The 17,199-nt window shown below is 37.6% G+C and overlaps 1 protein-coding gene across 4 annotated transcripts in view; it reads left to right on the forward strand.

Moving 5' to 3' along the window:
* vps50 (VPS50 EARP/GARPII complex subunit) overlaps positions 1–17,199 on the forward strand; it is a 79,308-nt gene that overhangs the window by 50,939 nt on the left and 11,170 nt on the right. For 2 of the 4 annotated variants that reach the window (XM_061812726.1, XM_061812811.1), the window contains exons 20-25: positions 17–123; positions 853–974; positions 3,497–3,574; positions 4,009–4,089; positions 15,585–15,733; positions 16,527–16,623. In XM_061812726.1, the coding sequence (XP_061668710.1) occupies positions 17–123; positions 853–974; positions 3,497–3,574; positions 4,009–4,089; positions 15,585–15,733; positions 16,527–16,623 (634 nt within the window). The remainder of the gene's footprint in view (positions 1–16; positions 124–852; positions 975–3,496; positions 3,575–4,008; positions 4,090–15,584; positions 15,734–16,526; positions 16,624–17,199) is intronic. The other 2 variants (XM_061812892.1, XM_061812969.1) reach the window with 1 other exon arrangement.

Consider the following 17,199-nt stretch of genomic DNA (forward strand, 5'->3'; position numbering starts at 1 on the left):
TTCCTTCCTGTATCAGTGTATCTCGGGAGAGTATAAAAGGCAAGAAGAGGTCAGATTACAACCTGAATAAGAGCAACGCCCCAATCCTTACTAACACAACTCTCAACGTCATCCGGCTCGTCGGTGAGTGAAATTTCTACATGCACACACGTACTATTTTTGGCATGCTCTTGGGAGTCGTGGGGACAGATCCATTCCATTAGTTTGCTCCTCTCTGGCCCCTGATATTCTCACTAATTAACTCTTTTGCACATCACCACGTTGTGCTCTCTGTTGCTGCTTTTGTGACTGAGAAGCAGCAATAATGGTTAGCCTTTGGCCTGAGCTCTGACCTTGCACTTTCAAAGAGGCACTTAGTCCGTGTGACATTACTAACTATGCAAATTCAATGTGATGCAGCTAAAGTCCTCATTGCTCCACCGGGATGTAATTTACTGTAATTTCACACTTTTAATCTCCTGCAAATATTATTAAATTGCAGCAACTTTTCATTTATGAGAGAATGTCCGCTGCTTGATAATGGAATGAAATATTTCGAGAGAATCTGTTGGGACCCTACAGGAACTGAAACTGGAATACAATTACCAGATGGTGCAGCATTTATAGCAATGCTACAAAAATTCCTCAATTTTGGATTATGTGGTTGTGAGTACCATTATTTTTTCCCAAATGGAGCTTTGTACTCCTGGTCATAGTCATGCCAGAACAGAAAAAGTCATCCCTTTTTGTTTTTTAATTGTTTAAACTGTGTGTCTCAATGCTGTTTTCCTTTTTGGGTCTTTCAATAATGCAAAAGGATTTTAGTTTCAAACACTTTCTAACCGCTGATGTCTTTATGTCCTGTTCTATCAGGGAAATACATGCAGATGATGAGCATTCTGAAGCCGATTGCTTTCGATGTCATCCACTGTGTGTCCCAGCTCTTTGACTACTACCTCTATGCTGTTTACGCCTTCTTTGGACGAAATGACACGGTACAATATTGTGACTCTTCTCTAAAATTACTCCATTGTTTGTCTGCCTTTTTTTTCCCCCAGTCAAAATGGGGTACGCGTATCAAGAGATGTTGCTTGAACTGAAACTTCTTCACCACTGACTGAGTTTTTGACAGAGTGACCTGAAGGCTCTCCGTCATTTTGACAGATTAGTGTGCTGTAACAGTCACAGTAGGCCTGCTGGGAGTTGAATGCTTGCAATAGAGAGAATCTCATGGTTAGTCTTGTAGATTTGTGATTTCACCGGCGAAATCCCTTATTCCAAGACTCTCACTCCCACATAAATGGAGCCGGTGTCTGCAGTCTGCATTATATCACAGAGCACAGGTTCTGACTTCAGAAGAACATACGAATGGCCCAATTGTAAACACAATCATCCCTAGTCTATTATTATCTTGAGGCCAAATAATTAATGCCATAAATTGTTTCCTATACAACTACATTCATAAACTGGAGAGTGAAAATTGCACTGTAAATTATTCTGCACACTTCCTAAACAAGCTACATAGATAGCGATGTATTTGCAGCTTGACAGCCAAATAGAGGCCAAGGCCACTGTACACATCCACACAAGTGGATAAAAAAGGAAAATACAGAGTAGCTTAAACCGTGAAACTGCTTAACAAAAAATGACATTGTGTTGTGTAGGGTTCATTTTTGGTTCTCTTTTCATGCACTAGCTGCTATACAAATGTCTGTGATTTTGAGGCTTATTAAGTCTTAATACTGAGATGATTGAAACGGAACAAAAGGTAAATGCAGTAAGTCTGATGTGACAACTACAGGTAGTGTTGTTGTTGTCCATAAGTGTGATTGTGAATGATTATCTGGTTTTATATGCATTCCCTTATTAACTATAGACCAGTCCAAGGTGTAGTCCTTCAGACACAGGCAGGTAAAATGGGCTCCACAGGTTCCTGTGACCCTGAAAAGGATATGCAAAATCCATTGAAGTTTTGGTTACAAGCTAACCCCAACTCAGCCACGTCTTATACAGTATACTGTGCTTCGCAATGAAACAAAACACATTTGTGTGGTGTAATAATATAAAATAACTTCCGTCATTTTGAGTTGGAATTGTTAGAGGATGAACGTGCCACAGAGGTTGCTCTTATACGAATTATTAAACCTTCTATGGATGTGTCATGCGGTGGTAAAAGAAACTAACTCACCAGTTGTACGTTCAAACTTGTATATCCATCTTCCACCCGCTGCATCGCATTGTTCCTGCTATTCCTCATTGAGTGCCATCTTACGAACTGTTCCTATTCATTAATGGTCTCACTTGGAGTGGCACCTACTCTCAGATGCTTATCACTCCATGAATCTTTAAAAAGCTGCTATGCTATGCACGTATGCTGCTATTATGACCCCGGGAGCTGCTCTTTTTGCTCTGCCGTAACCAAGATGGATCTGTTTGACGCTTCAAGAGTCATGGCCGACATTAATATTCAAAAGCGTAAATGCCCCATTATGTGTTTGTATTGGCTCGGAGAAACTGCTGCACTAAGTCTGTCACACACATGCTAAAGATGCATTCTTTTCCCACAACAGACTTCATAAATAATCAGGTGTTCATCTGTTTGGACTTGGTGGAAGGACAGTTTTGGACTCCCCATTTGAGACTTGGCTGCAGTAAAATATTCCCTTTTTATAGAGACAAATTAGAGACTAGATAGACGAGATGGTTGTGTACTGTATAGATTGAGGTGGCAAATATTAACTGAATCCCACAATGTTACCATGATGGCAGATAAAAAAAAATAATTACAAAAATGCAAAAAGAAAAATTCAACCACTTTAAAATGAAGATTTAGAATAAATAGAAAACATTGAGATTCCTCAATACGTAATATGACATTTGTCATTTCTATTCAGTGAACATTTTGTATTGTAAACTATTGGAAATGTGTAGAGCAGTGTTTTTTTAAATCTTTTTTCATACAGTCAGATTTGAGTAACTATTTTTCCTACATTACAGTCATTGCTAATAATGTTAGCTGATTTGGGCTCACATTATGCACTTGCATGTGTACTTCTGATCAACTATTTTTATTTTCCTGTATGCTCCAAATTATTGTAATGTTTGACAGGGTGGTAATTGCAATCAATGTTGTCCTACATAAGAGGCACAACTGATTGCGTGTTTACGCCATGTCTTCTTATTAAAAGACAATTTATGAAAGGGGGAATAATTTAGGGCATGGTATTTATTAAAGTGAGACTGCAATGTTTGTTTTTCCTGAATATTTTGGCACACTGAGTTTTTATTCTCTTGTTTTCATTTCACATTTGCCATGTTCAATGATGTTTTAACGTTTTACCTCTTTGTCTTTTTGATGATTGTCAAGTGTAAGGCACATTGAAATTCAAATTGCTTTATTTCGTTGTGTATTGGATTCAATTCTTTTGCAGTTCTGACTTCATACGCATTGTTTTAATTTTGCGCTTTCTTCTTTCCCTCCCCCGCCCCATTTCTGTGGTCCATATGTCATCTGTAGCCTGTCCCAAGCCCATCTTTGCTAAGTCATGGTGGCAGAGAGTCGGGCTCGGCCCGAGTGATGGGCCCTGCTTGTTTGGTAAGGGTAGAATGAGGCCTACCTTGCAAGTCCACACCCTAGTCAGCACTTGTGTAGTGAATTGAAAGTGTGCGTAATCTCCTTCCTCAAGTGACACCAAGTGCATCTGAAAGTAACTTCTTGAGGCGTTTGACTTTTTTTTTTTTTTGCAGTGCTTCCACCCTCCTCACCCTCTTATTTTTACTTCTGCCTTCTGCAATAGTTTGTGTGAATATTTTATTTTGATGTCTGCTCCTTCTAGTTACCCTTCCCCATGTTGAAATAAAGTCAGCTTGAAGCCCGAAGTTAAGATTCTCTTGTCTCGGACTACATGAAATGAGTGCAAATGTGTATGCGTGTGGCATGCCTTCACACTCTACCGAAGTGTGTGCTTTCATACAGGAAGGTGTTTCTGACACTAACATACTGCGATTATGTGTGCATTTCTTTCACAGTATGAATCATCGGGTCTGGGCCTTATCAGCAGCAGACTGAGAACCACACTGAACCGGATCCAGGAGAGCCTCATTGACATGGTATGACTGTAACACACAATCTCCTCACTCTCATGCTTCCTCTTTCTCTTTAACAATTGCTCATTACCTCATTTTCTGACACAAACATGCTCTCTCCTCTGTCCTCTACATTTCTCCCCTTTTTATGCTTTTTTCCCTCTATTCTGTCCCACCATCCTGGCCATGTGCACGGCCTTATTGCCGAGAGAACTCGCAGCCTATGCGGCCACCAAATACATTATGGGTCGTCATTATGTGGGCAGTGGTCAGTCACCCACGTATGTCTCCCTCTCTCTAAGTGTCCAGAGCAGGCTGGATTCGTACGTGTTGTTCCATTAGGGCCTTCAATGATGACAATTAGTCTGATGCTGTCCACACTCTCATAATACCAACGCTTTTTTCCCCCTGCAGCCTGGCTCTTCTGATCCATGATGACCGTTATGCCATCTTTTTCCACTTCTGTTTTTCATTTGTCTCCATATTCTCGGATTTAATCTGGGCTGCATCTTCATTGCCACCAAAGTTTTGTTTTCCCTCTGAAAAATTAGAAGTTATGATGACATTTTTCACTTGGTTCAAAAATGGGTCTCCAGTGGCTATCAGAGTGTATGCAAATTATAATCCCTGTGCCTCTTAAATTGTTTTTAACATTTACAATTTTTTTTGGGGGGGGGAGGGGTAAATCAAAGATGTGGAGGGGCATGCGGGGGTGAGGGTTTTTTTTTTCACCTTGTATGAATCTATGGGACCAGGGATCTCGTTTGATGTGCGTCCCACATCTGAGATGCAGAAAAATTAGCAGGGACGCATAAAGAAAATTAATATCTGGCTCAGGATGCTTAGTAGTATGATTTACACTGTCAAGGTTCATTATTATAATTAAAAATAAATCATTATATCAGTGGCATAAAAAAATAAAGATACTATTATTTGTCATGAAAGTTTTGGGGAAAATATATCGTTGTGAAAAAATTGACTGGCATGAACACCATAATATTGAAAGAATGCAAGGTCAATGGACAGCACAAAAGTATTGGACAAACAGTATAAAAAATAGAGTAACAGCTGAAATAAAAAATGTGCAATATAGCTGGACCCTAAAGCAAGAACCATGATATAGGAGAGGATTACTATATCTCTACTCCGTGATGATAAATTGCAGTCATTGTTACCGGATGTAAAAGGATCTGTGGTTTTATTATTTAAAATGTAATCATAATACATGTTATAATTAAAAAAAATGGAAAATATACAGTATATGGCTCTTGTGTTATAAAAATAATTAAAAAACGTTTATTCACAACTGCAAATTATGTAAATAGTTTTACCACGTCTGGCTATAGGACAAGAGGAAAAAGAAGAAAAACATTCCCAAAATCTGCTGCATGTACATTGAAATATAAAATGTGGAGTATCGTCCAGATGAAAGCCCCCCCAAATATATAAATAATTTCACATTTGACAGTACAGCACAATGGCATTTTGCTGTGAAAGCAATGTAGGCTACTTCAGGTATGCCCTGAGGAGGAGACTGTAAAAAAAAAAAAAAGAGGTGAAAAAAAGGTAAAAATGGCAGAATAAATAAAACTGAGCAAAAACCTCTGCCTGGGGGGGGAGTAACTTGTTTCAAGATTTGTAATATGAAGGTCCTCAGGAGACAGACTGTATGATAGGTTCACATCAGTAGTTAACGTACTTGCTAACTCACTAACAAACAATCTTCAAAGAAACAGACATTTGATTTTTACATCTAGTATATGTGTTTGGAAAATAGTTCTAATATATACATTATTATATTAAGTAAAATAATAGCGACGTTTACTACGCGTCACAAACGTAGGATGACGTTTTGATCATTTGAAATGCTTTTCGCAGGTTACATAAGAACACAAAACTTGGAGCTCACAGCAAAACTTTTTTTTTTACACCAGAATACAAATAATACTCTTGTTTGTGAATTACACAGCACCGCTGAGAGGCGAGAGTAATTGCCTGAGATGAAGGGATTTCTTCGAGTGCGAGTGCACTTTCTCAATCAGCAGTAAACATTCTAAGTCTTCTTAGCGCACTTCTTGGCCATTTCCAGTGAATTGGTATAAATCTTTCAAACAAGAATACTTTGTCTTGGTGGGGTTTGAGCGATGATGAATGTTGTCATATTGCATAATTCATCAAACTATTTAGTTAGTTCTGTATAAAATAATTGGGAGGTCTGTATAGAAAAATCTGTTTCTTTGATCCTTGTTTGTTGTTTTATTTGGCATATACTGTAGTTCTCTTATCTTTCTTGCTATCCTAACCTTGGTAGAGTAGGTGACTTTGTTTCCACCCAGTAGAATTGTGCTGGAGTACGAAGGCGCAGTCTTCCACTTGCATGCAAATGCACACGCTACGTACTCCAGAGATTGGGCAGGGTAGACCTCATTTGTAAACAGATTATAAAGGTAATTATACATTGCATTCCAATCGAGCTGTCAAATCCTTGCGGTTGTGCTCCCCTGATTTGACGTCGCAGCGGTTTGATTCTCGAGCCGGTGTGCTGGTAATGACTGCAAGTCCCACATGAGCAGTGGCGAGGTACCATCTCATTTTGACTCATCCTGAAGGGCAAGATCCGTGGGGAAAAAAGTAAAAATGTCATTGCCTAGTTTGTTCTGGATTTCTTTGCCTCCCTCCCTTAAAAATAAATATATCGTCACATTTGCCATCCTGATAGCTATTTGACATTTTCTTCTTAAGTGCTCCTTAAACAAAAGAAGTTTATCGAGTAAAAGTCAAATACTCATTGTTTCACTCCTGTTTGCTGATTTAAATTCCATTTTCCAGCGTGTAAGATGTCCTATTTGGATTTTGGCCGTAGTTTGGAAAGGATCAGCTGTACTGTGTAAACTAATGGTGTCGTCCATTATGTTTCTGGGGGCAGATTTGATGACACGGCCATATCAAATTCATGGCCGAGAACCATCTGTGTCCACACTGTCCCTGTTTAAAAGTTCAGCTGTGACAGCTGTTGAGAGCCCTTTGCTGTAGGCAACATTTAGTGCTGTCACACGCTCGGATTTTCAATGAGCAACAGCCCTGATGCACCAGTCCTATTCCTCCATTCAATCGGTGTGACAATTTTCTTTTGGCTCATATTTCTTATTGTTCCCTTTCTTTTATTGCCATTATCTCCATTCTTTGTTATTAGATGCTGTATGCTAATGATAGGCAATTGCATGTATTATTCCCAACACTATCGGCTCTTTGGATGGATACTGCATTTGCCCTTATATTTTAAAAATGCGTGTGTAAATAATCAATATTACTTAAGGTGAAGGTGTGTGCCCAGAATATTGATGGATACAACACCTTGGAGCAAGCACAGAGGAGACCAGAACACAAATGACTGGCAAATCATCTCCACATAATATGAAATCCTTTGTAATCCTGCACAAGGAAGTCATTTGTCCGATCTGAACGGCAGCCACTAATGCGCTTCGCTCGTTTACATAGTGCAATGGAGTTAAGTGTTACTGGTGATTGTTTTGGATTAAGAATCATTCATGTGATCATGACCAAGGCACAAGTCTCTCTGAGAAACCAAAACAAATGGTTTGCGCAAGCAATAATAGATACATAAAGATTAAAGAAGCGAGGCAAATGTAACTCTGTGGATCAAAGTTAGTTTAACACAATCATACTCAAATAAAAGAAAGTATGTTGAATTAGAATTATTTTCTAATTTTCTTCATCTTTTTTCATATGGAGCTTGTGATAGCTGAATTTTGATGTGTTGAGCAGATGTTTACTTCTACTATCTTATGTTAATTGCGGGATGCTCCGCTTTTAGTCTCGAATGGGCTTCTGCGTTTATTGAATCTTGCCCAAACTTTAGGTGTAAGGAGCAGTGAAATATATCCTAGAATCAGTTGGAATGCAAACATTTTGTTAAAATATATCTTGAGAAATGGGATTTTCATCTAGTGTGTTTGTAATCCTATACCGTTTTTCTTATCTTTCGTATGTATTAATATATTTTGTAGATGAGGTTTGGCACAGATGACAGACTGCTAAGCCACCTCTCATGAGGTACTGCTTGCGTGTCATTTACAAATATACAATATAGACAATATAGACACACATACGCAAAAACACACGTACTCACTCACACGTTGTACTCTGAACCCAGTAATTGGATCGTGGCCTCTCAGCGCGCATCACTGTCAAGATCAGTTTCTTTGCTGCGGCCTGCTCATCGCTTCTCATGAATGGCCCAACAAGGCAGAAGGGGCTGGATTTTGACAGGGGTTATGGATCATAATTAAGCTCTGCGGTACCACAGCATTTGTCAAAATATCCAAGTATTGACTTGTGTTTGGGGTAGGGGGGCCTTCTACTGGAGTGCACAAAGCCTCCTCACTGAAAGGTTCAGCTGTAGGTCATGTTTCTTGGCTGTGATGAGGAGACACTTGATCCCCTTGGAGCCATTTTCGGTTTCTTCAAAGTTCTCTAAATTTCCACGGGTGACTCAACACAGCTCCCAAGGGAAAAACATATTGCCATACATAAATGCATTATAATTTAAATATTTTAAACTCTTCCTCTTTAAACCTTTGTTTTATTCATCCCGAGATATTTTGATTGATCAGTGCCAGGGTTAGCAGCCATATTTTTAAGTATGTTTACAGTATGGGCTTCAGAACAAAAAAAAAAATACAGCATGGACTCTTCCTGATTTATTTATGCACCACATGTTTTACAACAGCATGATACTGATTGTTCAAAAGTTACCAGAATTAAAGGTAAAAGTATACCATTTCAACTAAACACCATCAGGATCTTTCCCCATTTGGGAATATTAATATTTAACTTCAAACTTTGAATCCAAGCGAATCTCAAACAAATCAGTTTCTTCATATGATTCAGTTATTATTTGACAGGCTGGACGGCTCCAAGGGCCAGTGGTTGTCAAAACAAAATAAATGAAGGCTGTGCATTTAACATGCATCTAATGAGAACAAAATTCTGGGTAATTATGTGACAAAGAGGTCCAAAAAGAGCCACTTGACAGTAATTGCCTTGCAGCCAGTCCACTCGAGCTGACCATGAATCTCCGTGGAATGCAGTGAAGAGGAATAAGCAGTCAATCCTGCTAGATTGAGACACTTCACCTGAGAGATCATGTTTATAATCCCCCTACCGAAAGCCTTATTTATGACAACTGCGATCAGACGGTTTGAATATAATTGATGAAGAATGGCTTTTTCTTTGTAAATGTCAGAAGCTGAGCACTTGCTTGCGGAAGTTTTATCTTTTGTATCAGTTGCTTTGTTTCCTCTCTTACCAGAAGTGTGAAGCAATACCAAAACAAATTATGTATTGTGAATTCACTATACACAGACTGGAATATTTAATGGTCCTGTTTTTTTAAAATAATTTGGATGATTGTAATTTATGGATAACAAAAGCAGTAATTTTTTTTCCTCAAGATGGTGAATTGCAAATTCACTATCTCAAATCCACAGGTGCTAAAAACGGCGTTTGCGGGCTCCACTATATATTGGTGCAGTATACTGATAAGTTAACTATTTACTCAGACATCTACTTAGTGTGAATTCTGGGACAAATTACTTGGACACAATATTATTCTGTTGTATGAACGGCAATAGTTGGATACTTGTTTATTTTACTTTCTGCCATCTAATGTATTCAAATGTTCAGTCCATTTTTTTTTAAATAATGGTCCAGTACATTGGCATGTATCTCTACATGAAAACTGTTGGAAATTGTTAGGAAGCATTAGTCACCATTGCCCCTGAAAAAAATTGTAGTTGTAGCCGTTGTAGACAACTATGATCAGCAAGTCATCTTGGAGTTGAAGACAGCGGTTTTGTTCTCTCTATATATGCAATCTGATGCTGCTCACCTTCATGCTCACCTTCCTGTATCATTGTAATAAAAGCACTATGGGGAAGAGAATCCAAGCGCAGCGCAGCGCATAGCATGAAGCGCTCCAGAAAGTCATTGTATTCTCACGTTGTACATTTGTACTCAACGTAGCATGTTCAAGTGAGCAAATCCCTCTGCCTCGTCTTTTGATCCGTTTTAGGAGAAACAACAGGCATACGCTGTGATCCCATGTCTGATCTCCCTCCTCACGCAGTGCTTTGCTCTTTCTCTGTTTTGAAATTGATCGAAGCCCATTCTCCGTATGTACTCTTTATTTCCATTGGGGATTCAATCCCTTATTTTCTAATCATTCCACCAGTGTAGATAAGCACCCAAGCTTTGATGGCCTCATCTTTCACTGTGCTGGTACATGGTCCACATGGGAAATGTGTGTGTGTGTGTCTGTGTGTGTGTGTGTGTGTGTGTGTGTGTGTGTGTGTGTGTGTGTGTGTGTGTGTGTGTGTGTGTCATCACTACCTAAAAAACAAAACAACTTTCCATTTTGCACATCCCCTGAATGTAAATGACCGTAAGAATATTGAGGTGATGTTCAGGAAAGCTTTTCCTCACTGACAGTCTTGGGTAAAGAATTCTTTCCAGAGGCTTTGAGATGGATGTTTTGTGATTACAAGGAAAACATTGCCGTGTGTGATCAAAAGTGTATAACTTACAGTATTTATACAGTATATCACGACTATATGAAAGGAAACTCATTTCTTACAGGATTTGTTGTTGCATTAGTTTTCACAAACATTTCTAATGACAATTCATGGGAGACGAGAGTTTTATAGCACCTTTTGTTTTGAATCTCTCATTTACTATGCGAGCGCATCTAGTGGAACTTGGATGGTATTACTTTGTCAGTCCCCAGTGTACAATATGTGGAATATACAGAGGGCCAAAATTGCTTTTCAAGTGACAACGGTTAGAAAAACAATACAAAAAGGAACATAGCTATGAAGACATCAAGCCTCCCTCCCCTAGTCGATCATAGATGTCAGCGTATTGATCGGTGTATTTTGTTGCCCTTGTGGTCCTTTTACATTGAATATTCAAACAGTAAATAAGAATGAATGTTTTCATTTAGCTATTTGGGCAACCGTTTGGATTGTCCTAAAGGAGAAAGCATGGCAATAAAAACATTGTGAATTTTTGCAACATCAGCTTCAAGAAGTCAGTATTTTTATGCATGGGAGGAAAACATTTCACACTTCTATTTTAAAATGTGAATGATGATGAAGCAAATTTGGATATTTTAACTCAATAGACTCACACTGCATTTTTCTATCCACTTTTGAGTAAATATAGAGAATTTTTTGCACATTTTTTACAAATGTTATGTTCTAATTAGTCTAGCCAATTCAAATATAAATTCCTGAAAATAAACTGAACTTTTGTTCTCTTGTCTCCATACTATACATTGAAAATATTTCAGTCTTTTGTAGAAAAAAAAATAAAATAGCGATTCTTTTCCAAGACATATGGAGGGAAGTGTACATAGTTTACTGAGAGCCACATCTTTCTGTAATAACTCTTAAGCAGTCAGACCACAAAGAAAAATAATCTTTTTTGTAACTTGGTTTCAAAAATAGAAGCAGAAATAAGTATGCAATTAAATTATTTTTGTGATGGTAAAACAAGAAACAGCCATAAATTCTACAATGAGGTGGACAAGAAGAAAACATATTCAAAGGAATTTAATTAAAGCATACGTTTTTAATATCAGTCAATTTTTTCTTTTTTTTTTTACTCATTAGCGTTTCTTTTCTCTGAAAGTGTTTCAATGGAAACAGACTTCAATTATAGAACAAGAAAATTCTTAATTATTGTTCTTATCAGTAATGATCTCCTGCTACTCCCAGTCCTGATTAGACGTCCCTGGAACTGAATACTTAATTTATTCCTTAACTCACACTCTGTGTCATAATTATTACCTTTTGTAAGAGATTTCTTTCCCCCTCATTTAAATATTCGTTTATTTCTGACATGCTGCGCTCTACGTGAGTTAGTAAAATAGTTTCTGTGTTGTGTTATATGACAAAATACTCCTCAAATATGGGCCACATGAAATTTGTTCATGATCAGATTTATTTATCACAAAAATATAAACATTATTGTTGCAATTCTGCAAAAATGTGTAAAATTCTTGCTAAGCTACATTTTTGTCTAAACTAACTGCAGGTGACTCTGATAATTCTGAGAATTATTCTTGTGTTCCCTGAAAAATAAATAAAAAGATTATTTTCCGAGGTGGTATATTTATGTTGAGCATAGTCGCATACAAAGTAAATGGGATAGATCAGGAAAAAAATGGAATTTACATGTTTTATGGAAAGAAATGCAACTTCTTACTTGGAAAGACGAGATCTCAAGCCCAAGCACTACTCATAAATATAATGGCCACATTTTTTTTTTATCTCCCCAAGACCATTTTGCTTGAAAATAAAAATTGGGTTGTTTTCATTCATCCTCTCTTTCTGAATGACTGGATCATGAAATTTAGCATTTCTTTGTATTATATACACACTGTGACTACAGAGAAAAAAGATTAAAAGTCCTAAGCGGCTGCATTTTGTTTGCCAACAACCACATAGAAGACCGTTCTTGAGTCATAAATTACACCGGATTAAGAGAAAAATGGATGGATCATTAATCTCTCTTGTTGGAACATTTTATTGAATGTAACATTTTTTTTCCCTACCAGTAAAGCATAGCACATAAACTGTTTAACTCTTGAAAGGACAGTCTTGAAATTGCACGTTTGACTGGCATTTATTGGTGTGCAAAATGAAGATTGTGATGCAGTTTAAGTGTCTCTTGTGTCATGAGTTTAAAACCTTGGATACAAATCCCTTTCCTGTCGAGGAGTCATGTTGGATTGTCTCCATGACTTGTGGATGTTTCTTAGGGGGGTTAAGAATTGTTATTTTACAATAAGTAATACAATTAGAGACATTAAAGGTGCAACGTCTGTATCGTGATGTGTCGAATACTGGGATTATATGAATGTCCCTGCAGTCAGGTTGGAAACTATTTTGTTCTAATTCTGTTTAATGCCGCTCCCAATTCTAGTTTTCTTTCAAACTAAACATGAAACGAAGACATTTACACATTGTGTACTTACAACAATGTTGCCTTAAAAATGGTCTACTACCTTAAAGTTGAAATATCCCGGAATATGCCATTGATGGGCTAACGGGTAGGATATCTAGTTGTTGATTTAGAACACTTTAAGCAACTAATATTTGAACAAAAACGGTGGAGTGACACACATAGACATAATTAAACAATACTCATGGGCATTAATTAATTATGATGCAGAAACCTTTGGATTCTTAACATTTGATTAATGTTATTGTTTTTAAAAAATGTGTTTTATTTGGGAGAAGCTGAACTGGGTTAATAGGATTTTCTATCAATTCAAAGAGGAAAGGTGATTCGAATTTGTGTGGTTTGGGGTACTAGTGTGGTCACAACTGCAGAACCGTGACCTCACTCTGAAGCAACATTTATCCTTGGATTTTTTTTTTTTGGTCCGCACTTTGCATTTCAACATAATTAGATGCCATGTAATAATTCATTCTTTCATTTGTTTAAAAGCCCCTTGTACACTGGAGCCACTATGCCCTGGAGCGTGTTTACTGACAGAATACAGTAAGGAACACTCCTGATTGCGGCGTGAGTTCACCGTCATTTATTAAATGTGTGATTGCCATCGATCTACCAGAGGCTATTTCAGAGAAGCGAAGCCATATTGCTTTGCATAGTCGTGATTCATAGGAACTCCTTCCTCTTCTTTTTATTCTTCCTGTTTCTTCCTTTCTGTTTACTCTCACCATTTTCCTCTGCATTTTGCTCGAGACTCCCTTTAACGTTATCCCATCTTTTTCCAATATTATTTAAGTTGCTGTATTTTTGGGTTTTCAAAACTGTAGTAGTTACCAATGTTTTCCCTAATTTTTGACATGTCTGAGCAAACACACTAAGTCCGTGAGCGCCCCCTTTGACCACTGTGGGCAACATCAGACGTATGCACTGTGGTCAAACAGTGTCATCCATTTAATTACATGGCTCATTAAAAGGTTCAAATTACATTCCCATCAGAACATTTTTAAGAACAATTTTGTGTTTTTGCTAACTTACACTGAAAATGTCAACAAACAAAAAAAAATATGCGACAAGTTCGCAAAGGCGCAGTTGCGCAGCTTAGAGGGAACATTGGTAGTTATTACTTCAATGATCCACTTTTCCCGCTAGTTTTTCTAATTAAGAGAGAGCATTAAATAACAGCAGCAACTGGGTCAGTTATATATTTTTTCTTTTTCTTTGTATTGCTGTTCAGTTTTTTTTTTTTTTTTTTACAATGATATAAGCAATTTGATGTTGTTCAGGACCTTCAATCTTTTCAATTTGTAACTCCTTTTCTTTTTTTTTAATTTCTATATTCTCTTTTATATGACAAGGTTATAGTGCTGCATATAGAATTTTTCAGGCTGCTTATTACCGTCCAAGGCTGAATTCTCCAATTCTTTTACGATCACTGCTCTTTACAACACTACTATTCCAATCGCCCATCCAAATTATTTGCTTCCTCCGCAGTTAAATTGTCTAATTTACCATATTCCAGTTCCATCTGGCTAGTCTGTTGTTGTACCTGAATTATTGATACGTCACTTGTTAAATCCCCTTTTCCTTTCCATCTCACGATACATACACTCAGGATGGCTATGTTGATATTTTTCCTTTGTATCTTTCTTCTTCACTTTTCCCCCCCGAGTATTAATGCTCCTTACATCCCATGTAGCTATTTGTAAACGTGTCACTTGTCCGGTCCATTTGCTCGATAACGAGCTTTTTTTGCACAGTCCTTCCTGCTGTGCTGCCATATCCATTTACATCGGTCACGTCACTTGTTTTATACGTCACTCCATGCAGTTCTACATGGAAAAGTAGTGTTGCGGTACTTCCAGTTACGCTCCACTCTTTGGAGTGCATAAGTATCGTTGTTCTGCCCTCTATTGCTCTGTAATATTGGCTGGCCAGGTTTGTGTCTTCCACCAGCTGCAGATATTCCACTGCTGCTGCTCAGTCCAGGACAGGGTTTATTTGAACGCGACCCAATCCACTTTATCATATTCTCGTCAAAGGATTGTGAGAGTTGTTCTCGAATGAACATTGTTATATGTGAGACTTTCTCACTGGGATCAGACAATCACCCCGCTGGTTTCCCAGACAGTGTTTCTCTGTGTTAAGAGGGAGGAGTTGTTTCACATAGAATCTTTTCCTCTTGTGCATATCATGGTATTCCTGATTGTTTGCAGAACGTATCCAAAGGGGAATTCTGTTTGGTCAGCAGCTGTTTTATTTATTTAGTTATTTTTATTGTACTTGGAATTCTTGTTTGCTTGCGAACATTTTGCAAAGTTCACATTGTCGTCACGTACGGTGTCAAGTAAGAGGATAAGGTTCCGCAGCGCCATTTCACTATTTCCACAAATATCTCACTGAAGAAAAAAAAAAGAAATGGTTAAAAAAAAAAAAAACAAGAAGAATAACCCGTGATTGTCAATCTTTGTTTCTCACAGGAGGTAGGCAGTGAAAATCCTGGTATGCACGGTCCCACGGAGGACAGAAAGGAGAAGGTGCCGAGCCCACACCTCAGTCAAATGGTGGTCCTCACCAACAGTGGTAGTCTGTATGGGCTGGCACAGAGAGTGGTTGCCACTGAGTCCCTGTAAGTACCCCCTCGAAATATTTTATCTCACCGATGTTAGCATTATATGAATATTGTTATGCAAGGCACTAATGTTGGTTTCAAGCATGTTTGTTTAACTGAAATGATAAAATACAAGTTGGTTCATGTTTGCGTTTTGTCCTTTAACATTAATATACAAGCATACTTGCATCTGCAGAGGAATACTTGGACCTGTAGACTACTCGAGTACATTTAAATGAATAAATACCCATATTACACTGCCAAATTCACAAGGATTATGACGTAACAATAGTGCAGCTTACATTTGTGCACAACAAACTTGTATTTGATGATTACAGTTGAGAATAAACACACATTCATTTAGTTTCATGCTCAGAATTACTTCAGTCAAGGAACCAACAACACGCTCATAACAAATTGGCATTTATTTAAATTCAGTATAAAAGCCACACATACTCGGTTATTTCTTGAGTTTCTCGAGTTATTTCTGTGATAATAAAGGTTGTTTGAGAACTAAAGTGTGTATTAGAGTAAAGGTAGCCCTTTTTTTAAATTAATGTATTTGTTTTTGGATTTAGATCAAACTGTAGCTCATTAGGCAACTATCCATTTCTACAAAAGTGTGATAAATGCTTTTGTAGGAAAGTAATGATTCAGTAGGTCCAGAGGACAATTAGTATGTGTGAATAATATAGATAGGATATAGTTTTCTACTGTAAATTAGAATTAGATTTGTAGATTAGTTTCAGAATGTAGCTGTTTGTAATAATAATTAATAATAAAACATTTTCTGGTCTTATCCCTTTCTTAGTGTGTTTTTGGCTGAGCAGTTTGAGTCACTTCAGTCCCATTTGGACACAATGATGCCTGCTGCCAAGAAGCCTTTTCTGCAGCAGTTCTATTCCCAGGTAGAACACACAAAGTTCCGCACCTCCTTGTGTACTTGCTATAAATTTTATTTGTACCCATTAGCATAAGTTGATCCAAATCACTAATATGACAACAGTGGAACCAACAAAACCTTCAATCATGATAAAATGTGACATAGTTAACATTTGAATTTCTAAGGACCTTAGTGTAAAATGATTAATTAAAAGAAATTGTTTTGCTTTTTTGAGTTTTATTTAATGCTGCAGTTTTTTTTATGCCAAATTTTACAACAAAGCAGGCACACCCTGACAATTACGTAGGTCGAAAAAATTTGTGTAGTGTACTTTGAAGTTGCTACCTGTGAAGTATTCTTGGGGCACACACTCCATTTACAACCAGCACTGACTTTTACTTCTTGAAAAACCAATTTCTGCTCCGGGAGCAACGGCAAAGGGGACAATCATGTCCCATTCTCTCTCCCTTCAGTAAAGAAAATTATATGTTATGTCACTCAAAAATTATCCGGCTGCTTTTTTCTTGGTGCTTCTTTTTGCAGTAACTTGACATTTGAGATGTTTAAATGATGATTGAATGTCACGTTATGACAATGTTAT

Source organism: Syngnathoides biaculeatus, chromosome 1 (genome assembly GCF_019802595.1).
Source record: "Syngnathoides biaculeatus isolate LvHL_M chromosome 1, ASM1980259v1, whole genome shotgun sequence".
Taxonomy (NCBI): Eukaryota; Metazoa; Chordata; class Actinopteri; order Syngnathiformes; family Syngnathidae; genus Syngnathoides; species Syngnathoides biaculeatus.